The 21,587-nt window shown below is 33.7% G+C and overlaps 3 protein-coding genes across 3 annotated transcripts; 1 reads left to right on the forward strand and 2 right to left on the reverse strand.

Moving 5' to 3' along the window:
• Nucleotides 1-78: 78 nt before the first annotated feature.
• On the reverse strand, nucleotides 79-6,874 carry LOC134282946 (uncharacterized). Its single transcript, XM_062765368.1, has 8 exons — nucleotides 6,709-6,874; nucleotides 5,660-5,882; nucleotides 4,440-4,597; nucleotides 4,070-4,152; nucleotides 2,993-3,099; nucleotides 2,606-2,776; nucleotides 1,740-1,856; nucleotides 79-1,405 (listed from the first exon to the last, which is right to left on the reverse strand). The coding sequence occupies exons 1-8, from the start codon at nucleotides 6,783-6,785 to the stop codon at nucleotides 1,283-1,285; spliced, it is 1,059 nt and encodes a 352-aa protein (XP_062621352.1). The 5' UTR covers nucleotides 6,786-6,874; the 3' UTR covers nucleotides 79-1,282.
• On the forward strand, nucleotides 6,818-8,632 carry LOC134282968 (uncharacterized). Its single transcript, XM_062765403.1, has 3 exons — nucleotides 6,818-6,826; nucleotides 7,957-8,359; nucleotides 8,473-8,632. Exons 1-3 carry the CDS (start codon nucleotides 6,818-6,820, stop codon nucleotides 8,616-8,618), a joined length of 558 nt encoding a protein of 185 aa, XP_062621387.1. The 3' UTR covers nucleotides 8,619-8,632.
• Nucleotides 8,633-10,969: 2,337 nt separating this feature from the next.
• Nucleotides 10,970-15,716, reverse strand: LOC134282951 (uncharacterized). Its single transcript, XM_062765380.1, has 2 exons — nucleotides 15,259-15,716; nucleotides 10,970-13,308 (listed from the first exon to the last, which is right to left on the reverse strand). Exon 2 carries the CDS (start codon nucleotides 13,299-13,301, stop codon nucleotides 11,010-11,012), a length of 2,292 nt encoding a protein of 763 aa, XP_062621364.1. The 5' UTR covers nucleotides 13,302-13,308; nucleotides 15,259-15,716; the 3' UTR covers nucleotides 10,970-11,009.
• Nucleotides 15,717-21,587: the final 5,871 nt, after the last annotated feature.

Raw genomic sequence — 21,587 nt, forward strand, 5'->3', positions numbered from 1 at the left:
AGATTTCTATATAGTTCAAGAACTAGAAAAGTTAATTTGATTATTTATTCAGGTTTCCAGCTTGACATGTAAAGTTGAAGTTAGTAAAATGCATAAATCATACATTCCAATTATTCATGAACATGTATATGATATCAAATTATGAAACCTATCATAAATTTCAGTCATTTGTACAAAAATATGTAAATGCCAGCACTATATAAAAATTTACATATATATCAAAGGGAAATTCTTAACAAATTGTAAAAAATTGTTTTCTTTTTACTTTTCCAGACATATAATATTAAAAGAAGCACAAAACTTTTATACACATTACTACATACAAAATCATGAACTAGTCATATACAAGTTCTGGTCCAGCTAGCACACAGTTCATTGGCCAGTTTACAATAAATAACTCTTAAAACTAATAGGCAGAGCATTCAAAATTTCTATACCCTCTGCACCCCACCCCCTCCTACAAATAAAGCATATACCTGGACAGTGACATTCATTACCTTTCCATTCACTGAATTTTGAATATTCAAAAATATCAAACTATACAAAAATGGAATACTTTGAAATAGACGACATCTTCAAGTACGGAAATGAAACAGGACTGCTCAGTTCCATTCATGTACAATAATTCACATAGTATTTTTTGGCAATAAATTAAACATTACAGACAAAACAATATAATGGCAAGGAAGAGGTGCAAACCTTTATGTTTTCTTATGTAAACAATATCTCCCAAAAAAAGGCAGAATGATAATGTACATGTACTGGCCCATGCAAGGAAGAATCTTAATAAGGAGCACTTGACGACTTTATTTTGCGTATCACATCTTCACCAGGAAAAAATTGAAAATCGTTATATAAATGTTCTCAAATATAAACTAAAACATGTGCATTTTACAGTGTAATTACCTATTGTGGTGACGAATTGTGATTTGAAGAAGGAAAGACAAGAAAATTGGGAGTCACATACTCTCTTTCAAACAACTAACTAAATTAATGTATGGGCACATGCATAAAGCACTGTCAAAAAATACTTAAAAATCTTATAAGCATTATAAACAAAAGTATCCTAAAATCAAAATGCAATGTACCTGCAAAGGTATTTTATAAAGAGATTTACCTACAATAGTTGCAGTTGTGCTATGGTTGTGTACATGAACATAAAAATGCTAAAGCCTAATTCATTTCTATCAATAATTTGAATTCCAGACTAAGTTCATTTTAACATATAGTGCAAAGAAATCAGGACACATGTTAGAAAATTTATCATTTTTCAGTTGATTTTCTACCCAGTAAGCATGACTTTCTTTTTGACCTTTGACTTGTGAACATCCGCGCTGCCTCTTATACTGGTCTCACCAGAGGGCGCTGCCATCTTGGCAACATCTTCACGTTCTTGAAGGTGAGCCTGCAAAAATCAACCGTTTGAAATTGAATAGATCTCTTTTATTTTGCAATAGAAAATGGGAAAAATTGAAAACTTTCCGTTAAGTTGCACATAATACCATTCTATATAATATATGTGCATGTGTAATGTACAGTTGAACCTTTATATCTCCAACCCAAGAGGACCAACATTAAACTTTGAGATATCTGAGGATAATGAGGGAAAAAAACATAAAAACTGATTCAGTCTGCCAACTTTCTATGACATTTCCATGGTTGTTCGTGATAATGAAGTTCAAACTGTACATAATCTCAGAAAAACAACTTGAATCTACTTTATATGTCATTTTCTTTACCCCAATTTTGTGCAATTTTTCTTCTAAAGTCATTTCTTCTAGTGAATGATCCAGCCGCTTTAGGCACTTCTCCGCAATATTATCAATTGCCATTAATATCACTCCTAGCTCAGTCCGCTGTAAAATGAAAAAATAAAGATTTTCCATAATTCTACAGAGCATGAAGGAAATCAGCTGCATATGAATGAATGATATAAAAAATTATCATTGAATGCATGTCCATTAAAAATAGTTTATACAATTTCAAATTACTTTGAACTTAGAGTGGTTGGGTTAAAAGTTTCAATAAGCTGTCAAATATGAGCAAATGTAATCAAAACAAGAGATGTTTGTTAAACACTTACTGTAGATCACTAAATTTTTGCAACACCTTATTTTCGCGAAATAGTCATTGACTCTTGATTAGCGAGACAAAATTTTCACGAATTGTGGTTATTGCTCTATAAAATCTTAAGGAATATTATTATATGCGAGAATTAAACTTTCGCAAGCACATTGTCTCATGTAATTATGTAAAAATAAAGTTCTCGTGAATAAAAAGTGATTTACAGTATGCCCCCCTCCCTCAAATAAAGTCCAAGGGGCATAACTCTGTCCAAATTGGCTGGATTGTACCCAAAACAGAAATTAATTTAGATATTCTTATGATAAATCTGTATACCAAATTTCATTTCAATAAGTGCAACCTCTGCAAAAACTAATGGTGGACCAACAGACAGACCAAACGAACAAACAACGGACAACAGCAAAGCTATATACCCTCCCTTCTTTGAGGTGGGGGCATAATAAATAAGATAGTTTGCTGGTGTCAGCACTTTTCGACCGTTTGTACAATTACGTATATTTAAAAATCTCTAAAAGCTTACTCTCTTCCTCATGTCTCCTTTACTCGAGGCAAACTGCTGTTCGTGCTGTTTGTTAGAGTCCTGAACTCTATCCTGCTGGTTCTGGAGTTTGGCAAGCTGACTGTTTATAGATACTTTCCTTTTGTCATGTTCTGTCTTCATGGTGTCAAGTTCTTTCTTGAGATTTTCAATCTGTAAATGAAAATATGCAGATGAACATCAGAAAATCTTATAATGAGAGAAACTTGTATCTGCCAGATTTATGTTTCTCAAAATCCAGAAAACAAGCTGAAAATGTTAACTCAACCTATAATCAAGGCATGTATAAGAAGACAAATAAAAACAGATAGCAGTATGTCACCTAAAAGACTGGGTTTTAAAAATACAACTTCAGGAGAAAGATCTTACCTCATCCCCCATGTGCACTAGGTTGTTAACAAGATCTTTGTTTGATTCACTGAGAGTCTTGTGTCTCATCATCAGTCCCTTTATCTTGTCATCATCCTGAATGTAGTCTGTCGATAAAAGTAAACAAAATGTTAGAAAGGGGAAGAACATTGAAATCAATTAAATTATCAAAACAACTGTCCAGTATATAACTATCTGGTTTTGATTATTTGGGATTTTATAGTCCTTTATCCATGAAAACAAATGCTATATAAATGTACTGGAATTATTTCTTTTCCTGATTACTTTTACATCAATCTTTCTCATGGTTTTTTTTTTTGTCTCTTACTAAATATTTTGGCAGAATGATGAAATTAAAAGCAAGACTTTTCAAGAAATATATACACACAAAACATATAAAGATTGAGTGTTACTTTCAATTTTCGCATGCTTCAGACAATCATTACTTTAATTTCATGCAAATACATGTAAAATAAAATAGACAAGTTCTCTGCAGTGAAGTATGCCTCAAACATTTTAATGAATGAACAGTATGGTGTTCTTTGAAGTGAAATGTTTTGCACAAATGTGGTCTAACGAAATATCTTTTTATTATCAAACTTATGAATATCATTTATCAAATTTGAAAAACTTACTTAAATGTGTGTAATTTTTCCTTTTCATAATTATATGATATTTCTGTACCATTTCAAAACACAGAGTGAAAATATGAATGTGATCAAAACACATCACGCCATAATATTACCATCTACCTCTGACAAGTGGGGACTATGTAGAATTAATAGAAGTATACAGCTTTATAAAAACATTATGATGAGTAAAATTTGGGTACTTAAATATTGACTTAATTGGCAAAAAGTATTCCTCAAAAATCTATAATTCCATATCCAAACTTCAGTAAATCATGTACATTTGCAATATATTACCTATTTTCAAGATCAAAATTTCATTTCCTGGTACCAAAATGGACCATTATGTCTATACTCTGAAACCCTATTTTCATAAATTTATAGTTAGATGAAAAATGTTCAGCAAATTATAAAATCTTCTTAATAAATAAAGCGTACTATGACCTACCTTCAGGCATAATATCTATGACCTTTAGAAGGTACTCTTCAAATCTTTTGTACTGATTGACTTTCTTCTCCAGATAACTTTTCCTACGAAAAGTACAATAAAAGATTTAAAAAGAAACACGATCGACACAATATTTGTCAAATAAACAGCAAGTAATACAATATGCCTTAAATAAATAAAAAGTTGCAAATAAAAAGTGATGTGCATTAGTTCACATGCCATTGTTTATATCCTTTTGTGTGATGAAAACCATCTTTCAATTTTCATTAATTTTCAGATTATGCTCTAACTCCCAGAGGAAAACTACTTTTAAAAGAGACATACCAACTGTAAATGGCAAATGCATTCTCAGCAGACAGGTCTGTCTTACCTCCTTTTCAGCTCTGCCAGTTGTTCACACAGCTCTTCATATTCTTTCTGTTTCTGTTCCTTAAGTAGCACCTCTGTCTGATATTTCTGGATGGCCCTCCGTCTTTTGGCATCGTTATCTTTGATGAACTTATCAAACTTTGCCACTTTATTGTTCATCTGTAATGCAATTAAGGTTAAAAATTTTCATGCTAAAGTTTCAAATTAAGATTTCAGAATTTTTTAAAATAAAAATTGAAAAATACAGTCAATTCTCCAATTATCGCCATTCGATTCATCGCCATTTTCACAATACCGCCATGATTTCCCAAGAACGTTTTTCCTGCTATATAAAATTCTCTTTATAACGCCAAATTCGCATACCGCCATCCGCCACCCTGTTTTCAAAACAAACGTCCATTTTTAAGTGTCAATTATCTCAATATACCGCCACAGATTCAAACATTCAGTGAAGCGCGGCTAATTAGTTGACGCTATCCCTGTTGTAAAGCATGCAAAGGCAGACAAGGTACATGCAATTTAGTAATTAAACAAGAATAAAATAAATAATAATTTTAACATGAACTGTTATTATAATTTTGTTTTTTGTTTAATAAAAATCATTTAGTCACGGCTTCGCCACGAAAGCGGTCGTTGTTATAGTGCGCAGATAACGATATTATTTTGATGATGTCTGCTTTAACTAATGCAAAGTTTGCTGAAAAAATAATTATACGGCATGAATTGTGAACGTTTCATTAACAATGATGCCATAAACGATGAATTTATTCAAAAATTCATTTTACGTACTTTCAGCAATAAATCACGACGATCGACCCAGCTTGTTTTTTTTTTCAATATCAGACGTGCAGATTTACATAATATTAAATACACATGACTTGTCTTTATTTCATTACTGCACATTTTGTTTTAGTGAAATTGTACATAAAAAAATACTGGAAGTATTTTCAATCAAAAATATGTCTTTATACATGTACATTTTATTATAAGAATAGAAACGCTTAAATGGTATTTCTAAGAACGGTAACTCCACTTCTTGTTTTCTAAAAAGATGGGAAATTCGATTCATCGCCAAATTCGTTATACCGCCATGATTTCTAAATTACAAAAGGTGGCGATTTATCGAGAATTAACTGTAAATGAAATGGGATGTTTTTAGTTATACATATGTAAATACTATCAATAACTAGTAAAAAGGTATAAAAAATCTCCATTATTAACCATCTGTCTTTTTTTCTGGACGTTGAGCTTCCGTTGCTGCAGCTCCTCCATCTTCTGTCGGAATCTACGGCGACATTTCTCCAGTTCTTCATCCACCTTAGCCACCTCCACCTCCTTTTTGAGGAGAAGTGTTTTCTGGAAGGTGTTGATGCCGGTCTCCAGGAGCTGTCCACCAGTTTCCTTGACAACTGGAAATGCTGAAACATCATGGTCCTCGTCATCTCTGTTAAATAAAAACATATGTACTCTTTCAGTTTCAGCTAGACCTATAATTAAGAGACGGTATATATGAATTCATGAATTTAAATTTTAGTTAACTAAGGCTCATCTATTTGAAAATAAAGTAAACATCTGTCATATAAAATTGATATGCCTAAAGTTCCTTTTTTTCCCTTCCCAATTTTCACAGTTTAATGGTTAACTTTCATTGGCGTCGGAAGCAATTGAAAGTGGGAGGGGCTAAGTGTAAAAAAAATTTTTTATACCTCCAAAAAACCTCACAAGCAAAAAAAAAATAAATGTCCATTTCCCAAACACGAAAATCCTATTTCGTGGGGTGTGTGGGCGGGGGGGGGGGGGGGGGGGGGTAGGTTCGAACTTTCAGTACCAAAATTTTTTCCAAACACCACCACTTTCCCCATTTTTAACCTATACTTCGACGTGTCTGTGGAAAGTGGGGGGGGGGGCTAAACCTACGAAGCAATGCATGTTCAATGTTTATACTAAGTATATATTTGGAAAAAAAGTGGGGGGGGGGGGGCTAAGCCCTCCCTACCCCCCCGGTTCCGACGCCTATGACTTTGATGATATAGAGGAAATTCCAGCCACTGTGTATAATCTATGTTTAAAAGAGATCTGGTTTTATGCAAACATGGTCATATAAATTTCAGTTAAAATAGTTCGTTGAACATGCTTAAATTCTCCAGAATGTTAATTACAATAGATAAACTACATGATAATCTATATGAAAGTTTTACCACATACACTACCTCGCACATGAGCTAAATTCTGCATGAATTATGATTACATGTTTCGATAAACCCATATACCTGTCATTCAGCTGGGTGACAAAGATATTCCTTTTCTGGTCATCCAGTTGCAGCTTGAATCTCTCGTTGTCATCCATCGTAAATTATGACAATAAACAAAAATTATACCATGTCTGATGTCAGATAAAAATATTCTCGTCCGCCATGTCTAAACACCTTTATGCAAATCAGCGCACCTAGGAGATAACCACGTGACAAAGAGCGCAACTTTTAAAATTTTCCTCATGCATGCATGCCTTGTGTCCTTGTTTTTTCCTCACACGCCTCTGTATTTATTATAATCATCATTATAATCATAAAGCCATTTTTTTTATTTAATTATAAAAAGAAAAATCAGAAAAAATACTCTTCTTGGAAAACATTCCAGATTATGAATCGATTTCAGCGGGGAGAAGAAGTGTAAGATTATATTGAATGGGCAAAAGACATTCTCTCTCTCTTTCTCAGTCTCTCTCTCTCTCTCCTATATGTCCCTTTGGTTGTATTGTGCCATTTGTGTGTGTAGGAAATATTCAGAACTTGGTAAAACGATAAAATTCTATTTGGGCATCACATTTTCATAAGGTAAACACAATGATATTTCCTAAACCATGCGCGGATCAAGAGGGGGGGGAGGGGGGTCGGGGGGTCAGGACCCCCCCCCCCTGGAATTTACACGGTTAAAAAATGTATATACTAAAGGAAGAAAAAAGTAACCTTGGACCCCCCTGGAAAACGCTGGCCCCCTGAATATGTGTAAAACGGGTATGAAAACGGAAAGATTTGAGGCAATAGAAGTCATAGACTACCCCCCCCCCCCCCCCACGAAATAGGTATTTCACGTTTGGACGAGAGGGGTTTTTTGTTTTTTTTGCTTGTCAAGAAATTTCTGGGATTGGAATTTTTTTTGACTGGGAAAAAATTTCTGGATCCGCGCCTGTCCTAAACTACAACAAATTATGTTTATATAAATGCTTTACTCGCATTCAGTCTTGTGTGCACTTCTTGTGAAATCTTTTGTGGCAATTTTAAAAAAATGATAAAAAAAACAAGGATTAAAAAAAGTAATAATAAATTTTCCATAATAACAATATTTAGATTCTTGATTCATGACTATTATATGACAGCTCAGTGTAAGTACGTGTAAGTACAATAGGAATTTATATAAAAAAAAGAATATTTCTTATTTTGTATTTTCCATTACAACCGGACCAACTAGAACTCAATTAAACGTCACAATAACGTCATAATAATGTGACGTCACAAAAGACTTCACGTCACAGTGGACCTATAGCTACATTGTTGTTAGCGTTTGTTATCAAAATGGGTCTTCTCCATAGCTGTATGAGGAAGCGAAGTAACAAAGTTGGCATTATGACTGACGAAGAAGAAGAGGCTTACAAGAAAATAGAAAGAGAGTTGAAAAACGAAGTACTAGAGGATTCTATTCCGAACAAACCCCTCCCGTGGTTGATGTTTTGCACTTCATTGACGGATGGCGAAAAGGTGCACACTAACCCAGCTGAGGGAAACGATGGAATCTCTGATGTTGTAAAGAACAAAGATGGGATGGCTTTCAACCTTGACTTTAAGCCGACTCTTCCAGCAAAACTTCCACCCATCAAGGTTACATCTTCCAGAATTGTTCAAGAGGATTATGAAAAGTGGAAAGGTTTGTTCTCTCACTCTCTCTTAGAATGTGTATGTGAAGGTTTTTTTTTTTCAAAGACTCAATTTTTTTTTTGTCCAGCCCTATATCAATATATTTTTGTAATTTATTTGCAGAGACACAGGACAAGAGTTTGATGGAAAAACTGGAGAAAGCAAAAGTGAGAAGGGAAACAGTTCTTCGGAAGCGCAGAGTTACGGCAAAAAGACCAAAGACAGCACGGAACAGAGTTTCAAAGGAAGTTGATTCATCTGAAGGATAAATGGAATCAATAACTCGCCAGCTGCTGTATACATATTTAAAGATAAATGATGAATCTGCATTGCCTTTAGATGATTTTTTGAACCGTTTTTGAGTGACTCTTCTGATTTGTTAAAAGTCATCTAACAAGTTTAGGTTTAAAACTTGACATTTTGTTTATGAAATACAAAATTTGTTCTTCTTGAAATGAAATTGTACACATTTATTTAAAATCTTCCAAATCTGTTACATTACATTCGCCATGAATAAACTGAAGTTTAATTACGGTACGCAAAGTGTTTGATTTTCTTTATTTTTGAAGTTCTTTTTTGGAATCAATTGTACGAGAGATTGTGTTTGCAGCGTTACAACTCTCGACATAACATGACCCTTCATGTAAAATTGCAACAGAGATTGGGGGACATACCAGGAAGTAAGGCCCTTGTGTGTGTGTGTTAGTTTGTCCTTGTGCGAAATGCGAAAGACGTAACTGATGTCGAAAGCTGTCTTGATTTATAGATATGGTCTTTGCGAGGGGATGCTCCGCTTTGCACTACCCGTGTCTATTTTGAAGGTCATAGAAAAAAAATCCTTGCAGGACTCAATGATTTTATTTATCTAGCATGTTGCAGTTTGAAAAAGCACTCACGGAACTAGAACAATTTATGTCGTAAAAGCATCTACTTCAGATGATAAAAATTGGAAAGCCAATTCATCCTAATATTCTGTGAATATATAAAACATGTACTTAATATACATGTTCATGTATAACTTTTTTCATCTGCATATGATAAAAACGAATCCAAACCACTTGCCTGGAATATGTTTCATTGAAATTGGTCTTTCTAATAGTTTACACAGTTTACCATGGTAAACAGTAGATCGATTCCAGCTCTGACAATTTTTTTAATCGCGCAACTAGACCATGAACTATCCACGATGGGTATTCTTAAAGTAGACATTTCAAGAAAGTGTGTCCTGACCTTGACTACACAGCTTAATCAAATGACAACAGATTTAGGAAGTTATTATAGTACCACACTATTTACAATCAATGTTCAAATCATAATTAAAAAAAAACTTTCATTTATGCACGTGTGTTAAAATGCACTATAATTATGAGAATTAAACTCAAGTTTATTTTCTAAAACCATTTAATAATACATGAGGTTCTATGCACAAATATATAAGATACATGTGAAATGGAGGAAATATTTTCAAACTATAAACAACAATAGTAAATTATGGAAGACAGACAAGTAATTATGTCATACTGTACTTTTTTTTAAATTTCAATTTACTGCGCCACGCGGGCGACGGTAATAATTGGAAAATCAATTCATTCTAATATTCTGTGAATTTATAAAACATGTACTTAATATACATGTTCATGTATAACTTTGCATAACAAAATATGTTAAAAGATCTTGCATATTATGCATTAAAGAAAATAATTACTATTTGACCTGATTTAAGAATTTTATTTTTTTTAGTGGGGGGGGGGGTTGATTGATAGGGAACCTCTGAAATATATAGTAGTTATATGTTGTACACAGCAATAAATTGGTCTGTATGTTCACTTTGAAAATATGTTGAAATAATTTGTTAAAAACAGAAAAGAATGGGGATGATGACTATAACAGTAATAAAAAGTATCTGTTTAATGTATAGAGTAAATGTAGAACGCGGCCAGCGCAGATTTAGACAGGGCTCACTAGAGAGAGAGAGAGAGAGAGAGAGAGAGAGAGAGAGAGAATTGCTGATAAGTGGAGACATATACCGATTTTTTTTTTTGTATCCTTGATTGTATTATATTGCAAATGAGTATATCATAAAACTTCTGCATTTTTTGCTTCTGACCTGCATTAATTATACATGACAATAGATGTATTGAACTTTTTAGAGTTTCAATTTTGAATATCGATTATGTTCAAATGAACATTTATCAAAACAAAAGAGATACAAAAAAACTTTCATGATAATCAATTGTGTGTTAAAATGCACTATAATTATCGCCACTTTTGAACGTGCGGTATTTGTTTTCTAACAACCAGTTTTAATAATTATAATTTTAAAAGAAATCTAATCTAACATAACTTGAAATGGAGGTCAACTTTAATATTTAATTAAAACCTATAAACAACAATAGTATCTATATAAAATCAAAAACTATAGGTTGACTCATAGAAATATTTTTAACAGTCCGACTTAGCAGGTAAGTCCGCTTTATGTTACGGTTTAAGACATACTGTACTTTCTTTTAAATTTCAATTTACTGAATCAGATGTATTGACAAAGTTAACAAACGTTTGTAAGGATGAAAATTCGTTGATAACGGTGACATACAAAATCGACGAACATTGACACCCTAGCTCGAAAAGGTATTATTCCACTGTAAATGCATTTTGATAAATTATGAGGAACTCTTGATTACAATTGCCAGTCCGAAGTCTTTAACAACAAAACAGTTTTCCGCCTGAGATACAATTTCATCAATCACGTCTTTGTTGAACACTGCGGATGTTGTCTCATCATTAAAAATAGTTAATTTACGTAACCTACTATTAGAATGGACTAATTCCTGCAATTCCTGAATTGACATGTTAGACGAAGTGTTCAGCGTTAAGGTACCCAGGTTTCTCTCCGTCAGAGCTATCAAAGATCGATCTGTGAGATGCCTAATGCCCTCCAAGGCCAACTCAAATAAAATCTTCAAATGATGCGCAACAGCCTCGACACCCTCATCTGTTAACTGTGGACAGAATGATAGATCAAGAATCTGAATATCTGGGCAACATCTAGAAATTTCTGTGATATCAGCATCTGTTATTCTGTGACAACAAGACAGGTCTAAATTCCTCAACCAAGAGTGCTCTGATGAGAATTTGTATGGAGGTATTCTCGGCCCTTGGAATATTGCACCACAGGTATCTGTTGCTAGGGCTTTGGACCCAGAAGCTCCGGTTGCTCTGGATTGTCCACAATCTTCTATTGACCTGGCTCTTGACCCACAATCTTCTGTTTCATGGGTCTTAGATACACAAACTCCCGTCCTCTCTACGCCTTCTTCACAAAATCCTTTTGCTTGAGCGTTTGAATGAAAAAGACCCGTTCCTTCCCCTGAATCTTCCTCGTGTGATTGGTCATCATTACGAAGCATCTGTTTGATTTTATCATAGGCTTGATATACCTTTACACAGTATCTCTGACCCTCCTCGATGGATGGGCCATGTTGCAGCAAACGATAGCAAGTGCAAGATACTTCTTCCTCATTTTCATTCTGTGTGTTTTCTAATTCTGTCAGGGGCGTAATTGCACACACGGGGAGTCCAGGAAAATTTACATGATCGTGCAACTTTACGTTTGAAATGAAGAAACAGGAATGCACCTGCAACCGCTGTAGCCATAAGCAATTCATCATAAGGCAACTAATTCCAAATCCCGTAACGTGCAGACAGAAAGTTAGATTCACATGGTTAAGTTTAGGGCAGTGACGTGACAGCTCCAAAACACCAAAATCAGTCACGCCAAAACATCCCTCCAGATCGATAGTTTTTAATTCAGGACATCCTTGTGCAATAGCTAAAATGCCTTCGTCAGATACATTAGATGCTGCAGAGTAGCTGAGTTTCAGCACCTGTAGATTCTTACAACTCGACAAGTACATTAAACCTTTGTTGTTGATAAGAGTTCCACGTGTCAGAAACCCAAATCCAGTTTCTCTATCAGACAAGGTGATGGGTTTGGCAGCTATAAAATTTTCGAGCAAAGGACTCTGTTGCCCTATGTACTGGCAAGCGTGCTCGTCCAAATCCAAACAATTCAACAAGGAAAGTTTCTTAAGCTTCCACTTCGTTGCAGCAGTCAGGTTCCTAATGCCATCAGTGTCGATGGAACAGTCTTCAAACACTATTTCTTCAAGACCGGCAGCGGCTTTATTGTCTCTTAAGCTATTCAATTCTTGTTCTTGACTTATTCTCAAACATTTAAGCTTTGGGCATTTTTGAATGAATTCCTCAATGGTTTGACTCCTGAGTCCAGTTGAATTGATGTCCAAGCTTGTAAGCTCTGGGTGGGCAGAAGCAAGACTTCTAAGCTCTCTATTCCAAGTATCGTCGAAAAGCATTTTATCCATGTCATCATACATATCGCTGTAAAAATGCTCTTCATCGATTTGAAGCTTCGTTAAAGTAAGTAGATTCTTAATGGCAGGAACAACAGTATCATACCGTATTTGATTGTTGTGACCAAAGGAAACCTCTGTGATATGGGGATATTTTACGAGGAGATTACTAAACTCTTCTAAAATAAGATCAGAGTGCATAACCTGAATCCTCTCCAGTCTTGGACAGTTGATATCATCCCTGAGGAATAAGAGGGAATTGGTGACGGCAAACTTTCTTCGGTATAATCTTTCAAGGCCTGTCCCTAAACCGTCTCCATTATGTTTACCATTGATATTTTTTATGCACAATGTTTTCATATACTTTGATATCATGCCAAACTGCTCCAGAAAGGTTTCTAGATTCTCAGCATCTTCCATCCAATTTAGTACACCGGAGGTTTTCCATAGACACTCTTCACTGGATACCACCATCCAACGGACGCACACTCGTTGTATGTGCGCCATGATATCATAGAAGGACAGGTGAGAAAATATCATCAGTAACAGTTCATCAGGGAGATCTTGAATGCCACGTGCCATTTTAAATCTGGAATGGGGAAAACACATGATATAATATGTTAATTAAAAGAACTGAATATGTGATATTATATATCCTTTCATAAATAAATTGGATGTGGTTGAGGGTAACATTGTAAATTGTTATACCTTTTAAAAATTGTTCCTATACAAATCTATCCGAAAAAAGTTTAACATTTCTAACGTTTTTTTCTGAGCGGGCATAAAAAAATCTATGTTGGACCGTTGAGTAAGATGTTGGACCGTTCGATGAGATGTCGGACCGCTCACGTCAGAGAATGGGTCTCATTTTCATTCGTTGGTGTTCAAAAGTGATGGACCTAATGTTATACCGCAGAAGACAATACAAAATACATGTATGTCAAAAAAATTAAATAAAATGAAAGGTATAACAAAACATTTATTGACTGAGTTCTCGAGCAAAATGTGTTTTGCGTTCTCGTGCAAAATGTGTTTTGCCGAGCCTCGAACCAAACTGTTTGGTTATTGGGTCCGACAAAACGCATGTTGCCCTCGAACTCGGTCAATAAATGTATATTATCAACCCCTGGAGACCATGTCAACCGAGGTGCAACCAAATTTTGTTGACAATAGTTTTCAAGTAGTGAAAATGTTCAGTATTACATAAAACCATGTTATATTTATTATCATAATCATTATACTGAATGCTGAACAGTTGGAAGGAGAGGGCAGGTTGTTGCCAGTGACCGTCGTAAGTGGCGTTCTTTGTTGAACGGCCTCATGCGTCCTCCGGGGCACGGAGAGGATAAATAAGGAAGTAAGTAACTGAATGTTTTACAAATGCATATAAAAGAGCATATGCTCTCCACAGTTAACGTGTTTTGAAATATTACCTATAGTCAAGCAATTTAGATTGTTGTTACACTGGAATGGAGGGTGTTGCTTCAACATTCAAAGGATAAAAATGTTTTTAATAAATATTTCGAGACGAGTCACATTCAATTAATTTACATGCAAGTACATTAATGTACATGATTGTATAATATTACAAAATGTAATAATTTTTACACATGAAAATTGTTTCAAAGCTTGGCACTGTACATAAAGGACTTCGATACCATTCTTACCATGTAGAGACAGCTTAAACCTTAATTTGTGTTAAAATATTATTTTATCGAATGAATTTGAAATCGAATAAAATTAAAAGTAAAAATTGATAGTTTTATTAACAATTTCAAATTTTGTTTATTCCATTTTTAAAAAAAAAATCTTACAGCATTTGTGACATTACCTTGTAAATCAACCCTCGTAAATAAACTTTCCTTGAACTGCGAAAAAAAAACCAAATGCCATAATAAGCTATTCTTTGTGCTTTGTAGTGGGGGGTTTGATTTATGCCTTATTTTGTAAACATTTTACAATGAAATTGTTATCCTCGCTCTTAATGGACATTGACCTTTTTTCCCTGTTTCACTGAACCGTTAACTCCATTGTGACCAGAGGAAAGGATGAATGATAGGTTACACAATTTTATCCAGATAAATAGAGTTTTCAAGTACTGGAAAAAATTCAAAAAAAACTTATAAACAAGGACAAAGTCTTTTCACTTGTTAAAAATAACAAAAAAGTGAATAAAAAATAAAATTCACTTGAACAGGAATCTCAATTTGTCATTCTTACGAATTTTACATAAAATGTGAATTTTTGTGAATTTGTGAATTTTTACCTGTGCAATTGCTAAGATAGTATTCAATAAATGTTCATACCGTTTAGAACATACTAGAGAGAAAAAAAAATAGCTCTGAAAGTTTGTCACGAATAAGCATAATTTGCTAACTTAATTACAAGTATTATCATAGACTTCACTAGGTATAAATCTATGTTTTGTTTTGTTTTTACATGGTTTGATGATAAAGAAAGCAGATTAAGTCCATTTTCACATTAAATGGATTTTGAATGTCAAATATAAAAATATGATTATAAGATTTAATCATCTTACCCGATGAAGATCTAGCTGTCAAAGGGAGAAGCTGACGATGGCTAGTTTAAAACCTGTTCCTTCAAGAGCTTGAGTAAAAATGGTGTCGTGTTTAAAAATAAAGCCATAATAATGATGGCGATACGCTTCATGGACTTTTAGATTTATATTGCTTTTCTTGACAATTAGGGGCCAGAGATTATAATTAAGTTAAATGAAATAGAACATCACATGCTGTTCACATACTGATAATTTGGTCAACAAAAGAGAGAAACATTACATAAATACCCTGAAGTGATCTTCTAATGTACATTCCAAATTTTATTTTCAAGACTACAATGGACCTTAAGATATCCGGACGCTTCAGTATCCAGGCGATTTTTGATCGGAACAGATTTTTTTAAACATTATTTTGTCTTGTTTAACTGGTAATATAGGTATCCGGACACTTCACATATCCGGACAAATTGACTAGGAACCAAAGTCCGAATAAATAAGCTAGGTTCCACTGTACATGTATCTGTCTTATTAACTACGAAATTTTTAATCAATTTTTTGTCATTAATATTTATATGATTTATGATTTATAGTTATAGTTCACCTCAAAACTCTTTAGATAAAAAGATTAAAAACACAATTTTTATTGTAGATCAGAAAGCTTAAGGAATTGTTACCTATAATTGATTGACTGATAACCATCATTGTGCAATTAACAAGAGTAGGTCTCGGAAGACTAAATAGAACAAGAATATGCATCAATATTTTAATATTGTGTGGGAAATTATTGATGAATGTTTCTGTAATCATCAACATTAAAGTAAAATTAATTTTAGTTATATTTAAGATGGCAGATTTTGAATATACGTACAGTGTATTACATGTAAATAAGTGGGCTTTGGGGTTGAATTCCTGGAAGTTTATGGGAACATTTTAGAATGCTCCATCTACCATTGCACTCTCTCACATACGAAGAGATATGGACCAGCACATCACATATATAGGCACCGTTGGAACTTTTTGTGTCAGTATTTGAACTGTGTATATCCTAGGCAAATTTATCTTTGTTTACATGTAATGAGCTACATGTATTTTTTACCTGAGATTTACTGTCCTAATTTGTGCCATAATTAAGATTGGAAACATTTTGGTATTTTCAATAATAAATGTTAATTTTCGACAAACCCTGTCTTATCTGTTTGGCAGAAAAGACCAAAAAGTACCTTTATTATATTATATAGTAGAGGATAGTATAACAGTACTTAGAACTGAGTTCTCATCAAAGAAATGTTACTTTAGCTGATTTTTTAAAGCAGTATTAGTTGCATTTTTGAGAAATTTATTTTGCTTCTTTATAAATAAATATATAACTTATGATTGTTTCTATGTGTAAAACACATTCAAACAAATATCATTTATGAAAAATATCAAAATGTAATCACCAAATTAAAATTTTAAATTGTTTCAGGGTTGAAGAAATGTTTCTGTTCTTTATAAAAGTTTTTTTTAGCTGGTCGAAAATGATATAGCGAAACATATATAAGAAATCATTTTTATATATAGCTGCCCTGTAATGCATTTCATTGTACAGGTTATAACGAAGACAATAATGTATATGTAATTCGTTATAACCGGATAAGAAAGTCATTAAATTTATATAGCTGGGGAAGTGCTTCGTTATATCTGTAAATTCGCTAAATATGAACAAGTTTTGCTGTATTGTTTTAACTGTATATACATATGTTCGATATTTATTCAATTACATTTTTGAAATATGTTGAAAATGTACAAATTTGTTCTTCCAGGTCCATGTATTAATTTTTTTCCAATGTCAAACTTGCAGCTCATATTGCTTTAAATTTTGTTGCTGTGATGCACTTTTTGGGGTAGGCAAAACAGTGAAAAACAAATGAACTCTCGTGTTTGACTGATAAATAAAGATTTTGAAACTCAATCAAAAAAAAAAAAAGCCAGTTACTACGTAGAACATCAAACGCGTTTTTCAATACTTCTTTTATTATTGCAGTACATGCTTTAGTGAGATTAACTCACTCTTAAACAAAACTGTTCACGTGACATTACCGTTAGTCACTCTAAATTGAACATTTGATCATTTTGAAAAGATTCCCTGAAGTCTTATATAGTTTACAATCTTGCCGCCTGTTAGCATTGACTGAACATTTGCATAATATAAAAGCAGAGAGCAAGAATCGGTTTACTTACTTTGTTCGAAGGGCCTTAATTTGAGTTATCGAACTTTGTAACAAACTCACATTATGCAAATTTCACAACCTACAATCAGTCCCAAGGGAAAAATGTATATATAGGCTGTCTCTGCAGGGTGGATGGTGTTGGAATATGTGCAATACAAGGCTTTTTGATAAAAGTATCATTGCACGTTGCACCTCTGCTGCATTACAATGCAATACCTTGTAATGCCTTGCAAACTGACTAATCAAAATAAAAAGAGTGAATTTGTTTCTTAATCGTATGAGATATATTGAAAATCCACACTATTTTTTTCCAAAATAAACCTTTATAAACCAGTCATTATGTCGAGATTAATATAATAAACTATTTATTTGATTTTGGGGGGTGAGATGTGGAGGTAAATGACTACTTTAAGTTCGAAGATAGAATTGTCATGTTTGTCTGATGAGTAGATCTAGAACGTTTGAAAATGATGCAGATATGCACCAAGGAGGGTAACGGAATTTACTCTGATGACAGTACTTAGAGCTGAGTTCTCATCAAACAGCAGTTACTTTTGCTGATCTTTATATATCGAAAACTGTTTAGGTATACGCTAAACATCCAGAGGAAATTTTGTGCTGAGTAAAGTTCTTTCAATTTGCAAGCTAACTAATTTTCTTTTAAAAAACAATGTAATGCTTGACCTACAGTCAATTTAAAACATACTTGCTCAATATTTATTGAAGTATTATATGAAATTTTGTTGAAAATGTATTCATTTCATATTTAGTGTTCTTCCTAGGTTTATTATGTATTATTATTAGATAAACTTTAATAGAGTTGTTCTCTTACTGTACATCTGAATCAACAATCGATAATATCGACACAATACGGTATAATAAAGATACAATTTGCAAATGAACTCTCGTTTTTGACTGACGAATCAAGATTTTGAAACTCAATCAAACAAAACGCCCAATTAAGGACCCTCTCTACACAAGTGCAAAATTTTTTTGGACACTGAGAAAAATATAGTGTATAAAGGAGTTAATACTGAGCTTATTTATTTAATTTTCAATGTATGGTGCGTGGCATTTACCCCCGGGAAAAATGTTCAAAGACAACACAGTATCACTGAATAGAAATCACTGTTAATTACTTCAATAGAGAAAAGACATGCAAATAACATGTTCAGTTAATTTATCTAGCCTTTTAAAATGTTAAGAATACTAAAATTAATTACAAATTGAGTAATTTATTGTAAATTATTATTTTTAAGAATTTAGATCTAATGGCAGATCACTCTAACTGCAGAAAAATACCTTAGAATCAGAACTCTTTAGTGTGCAGTATAGAGAGGGTTCATAATGCATAGAACAATCAAACGCGTTTTTCAATACTGCTTTTATTGTAGCAGTGCTTGTTTTAGTGAGATTAACTCACATTTAAACAAAATTGTTCACGGGACATTACCGTCAGTCACTCTAAATTGAACATTTGATCGTTTTGGAAATGACTCCCTGAAGTCTTATATAGTTTACAATCTTGCTGCCTGTTAGCTTTGACTGAACATTTGCATAATATGAAAGCAGAGAGCAATAATCGTTTTACCTACGTTGTTCAAAGGGCCTTAATTTGAGTTATCGAACTTTGTAAAAAACTTACATTATGCAAATTTCACAACCTACAATCAGTCCCAAGGGAAAAATGTATATATAGGCTGTCTCTGGAGGGTGGATGGTGGGGCAATATTTGCAATATAAGGAAAACAAATGTGCTTCTTTGCACGTTAGTGCCCTCTGCTGCATTACAATGCAATACCTTGTAATGCCTTGCAAATTGACCAATCAATATTAAAATAGTGAATTTGTTTCGTAATCCTATGAGAAATATTGAAAATACACACTATTTTTATTCCTAAATAAACCTTAACAACCCAGTTATTATGTCGAGATTAATATGATAAACTGTATTTTTGATTTTGGGGGGTGGGATGTGGGGGTAAATGACTACTTTAAGTCATCATGGTTCCTTTTGGTTCCTGGTGGAACATAGGGCCTCGGCAACAGTTCTCCACCGCACTCTATTCTGGGCAGCCTTTTTCAGTTTTTCCCAGGTGTGTCCACATTGAACTGATCTCCTCTTCACATGACCTTCGCCAAGTTTTCCAGGAGCCCAACTCGCCGTTTGCCTTGTGTGTTCCACTCGAGTGAGTGGCGTGTAATGTCTCCCGGTGGTTTTCGGAGGGTATGTCCAATCCATCGCCACTTTAAGTACGAAAACAGAATTATCTTGTTTGTCTGATGAGTAGATCTAGAACGTTTGAAAATGATGCAGGAGGGTAACAGAATTTACTCTGATGACAGTACTTATCAGGTCCAGCACAATACCCTGATAAAGGTATATAGCTTGATAAATACCTTGATCAAGGTATTTTATGTTATGAAAATACAAAAAAAATTCTAAAAAAAAAAATAAATAAAGTCGAGTTCTGAGTTGTTTTCAGTAAATTCACTCATGCATGTAAAGTAATCATGACAGCATAATTAAAAGAACGTCTCCTCACACGACATGCTTTTATACTGAATTCCTTGTGTTTGAGTACTTTACATATTGACCAACATATTGATTTTAAATTGTTCCAATCATAACTCCTGAGGTAGGGCATGGCCACAATAGGGAATCCAAGTTTTATACATTGAAATATATAAGGAAAAGCATTAAAAAATCTTTCGCTCAAGAACCAAAAGGCCAGAAAAGCTGAAATTAATGTGGAAGCATTCTTGGGTAGTGTAGATTCTAATTTTTTTAAAAACATAACCCCCAGGGGTAGGGCGGGACCACAATAGGGAATCCAAGTTTTGTATTGAAACAAAGGGAAAAATCTTAAAATATTCTTCTCAAGGACAACTGGACTAGAAAAGCTGAAACTTATGTTGAAGCATTCTAGGGTAGTATATATATATTTATATAGTCCAAATCAAGACCTCTGAGGGTAGGGTGGGGTAGGTATAACAAGGGGAAAATCTGGTAAAGAACGGCATGGCTCAAGTTACTCATGTGAGCAATGTGGTCCATGGGCCTTTTATTACGATCTAGTATTGCATAAAATAGTGTCATTTTAAAACACTAAATTTAAGGGACTCCGATCCTCAGCCAGGAAGGACAACTCTTTAAATTACAATTTAATTTAAAAAGTCTCAAAATGAGGCTTGAAAAAATCTTTTCATGCAACAATTTTCATTATATACCTCTCAAGTTCTCCGAAAGGTCTAATTAAAAGTCGAAATTTTTACCCCGAAATAGCATTTTAAAATTACATATATCAAAAAATTGATGTTTATTTCAATCTAACCATAGACACCAATGTTTATTAATATGAAATAAAATTAAAAGCGGTTTATAGAGCTTTGCAATGATAGGAGAATCTTTAAACATTTGGCATTGTAAAATGATCGAAGTTAATAAAAGAAATTAAAGTACATTATATGTATAAAAATTGTGGAATTTCTTCAAAAGCCTGGATACCCATGATTTTTATTTTTAAAATCCGTTAATTGATCAAATTTGAATTGGAAAATGTATAGCAGGTATTTTTATTCGCAATTCCTGAAAATATATTTGAGATTTACTAATTTTCTCTATATGATATGATTAACTTAAAAGATGAAGTTTCAAGAATTATTATAGGTAAAAACACGTTACTTTGAAAATTCAGAGATATTTTTGTGAGCATTTTCAATTAGTAAATGCTTGGTTTTCAGAACATGAGGATCGGAGTACCTTAATCTTGATTTTTGTTTTCCCTTAATGTTGTTTAAAGTTTCTCTCGATATTCTTTTCACTAATATGAAGACGCCATCATTTCCCGGTGGAGAGCTGCACATCATGTCCTATACTCGGCACTTGCGACTATTGAGCTGTGAGAGATCTTTTTCTTGCCGGCACCTACTGCGTCTTGGGATCTCGGTTTACATGGTCTCATCCAAAGAACCGGTCTGTACGTCCTACAGTGGGATTGGAACCCGCGACATAAGGGTCAACTCCCTACTTCGCAACTTTCGAGCAGACGTTCCAACCACTGCGCCTCGATTTAAAGGGGCGTGGGCACAGTTTCAACTGAATTTTTTTTTTACCAATTTTAATGTTTACAATTCCTA

The sequence above is a fragment of the Saccostrea cucullata genome, unplaced genomic scaffold, assembly GCF_032062105.1.
Source record: "Saccostrea cucullata isolate Sc308-1 unplaced genomic scaffold, CSIRO_AGI_Scuc_v1 ctg647, whole genome shotgun sequence".
NCBI lineage: Eukaryota > Metazoa > Mollusca > Bivalvia > Ostreida > Ostreidae > Saccostrea > Saccostrea cuccullata.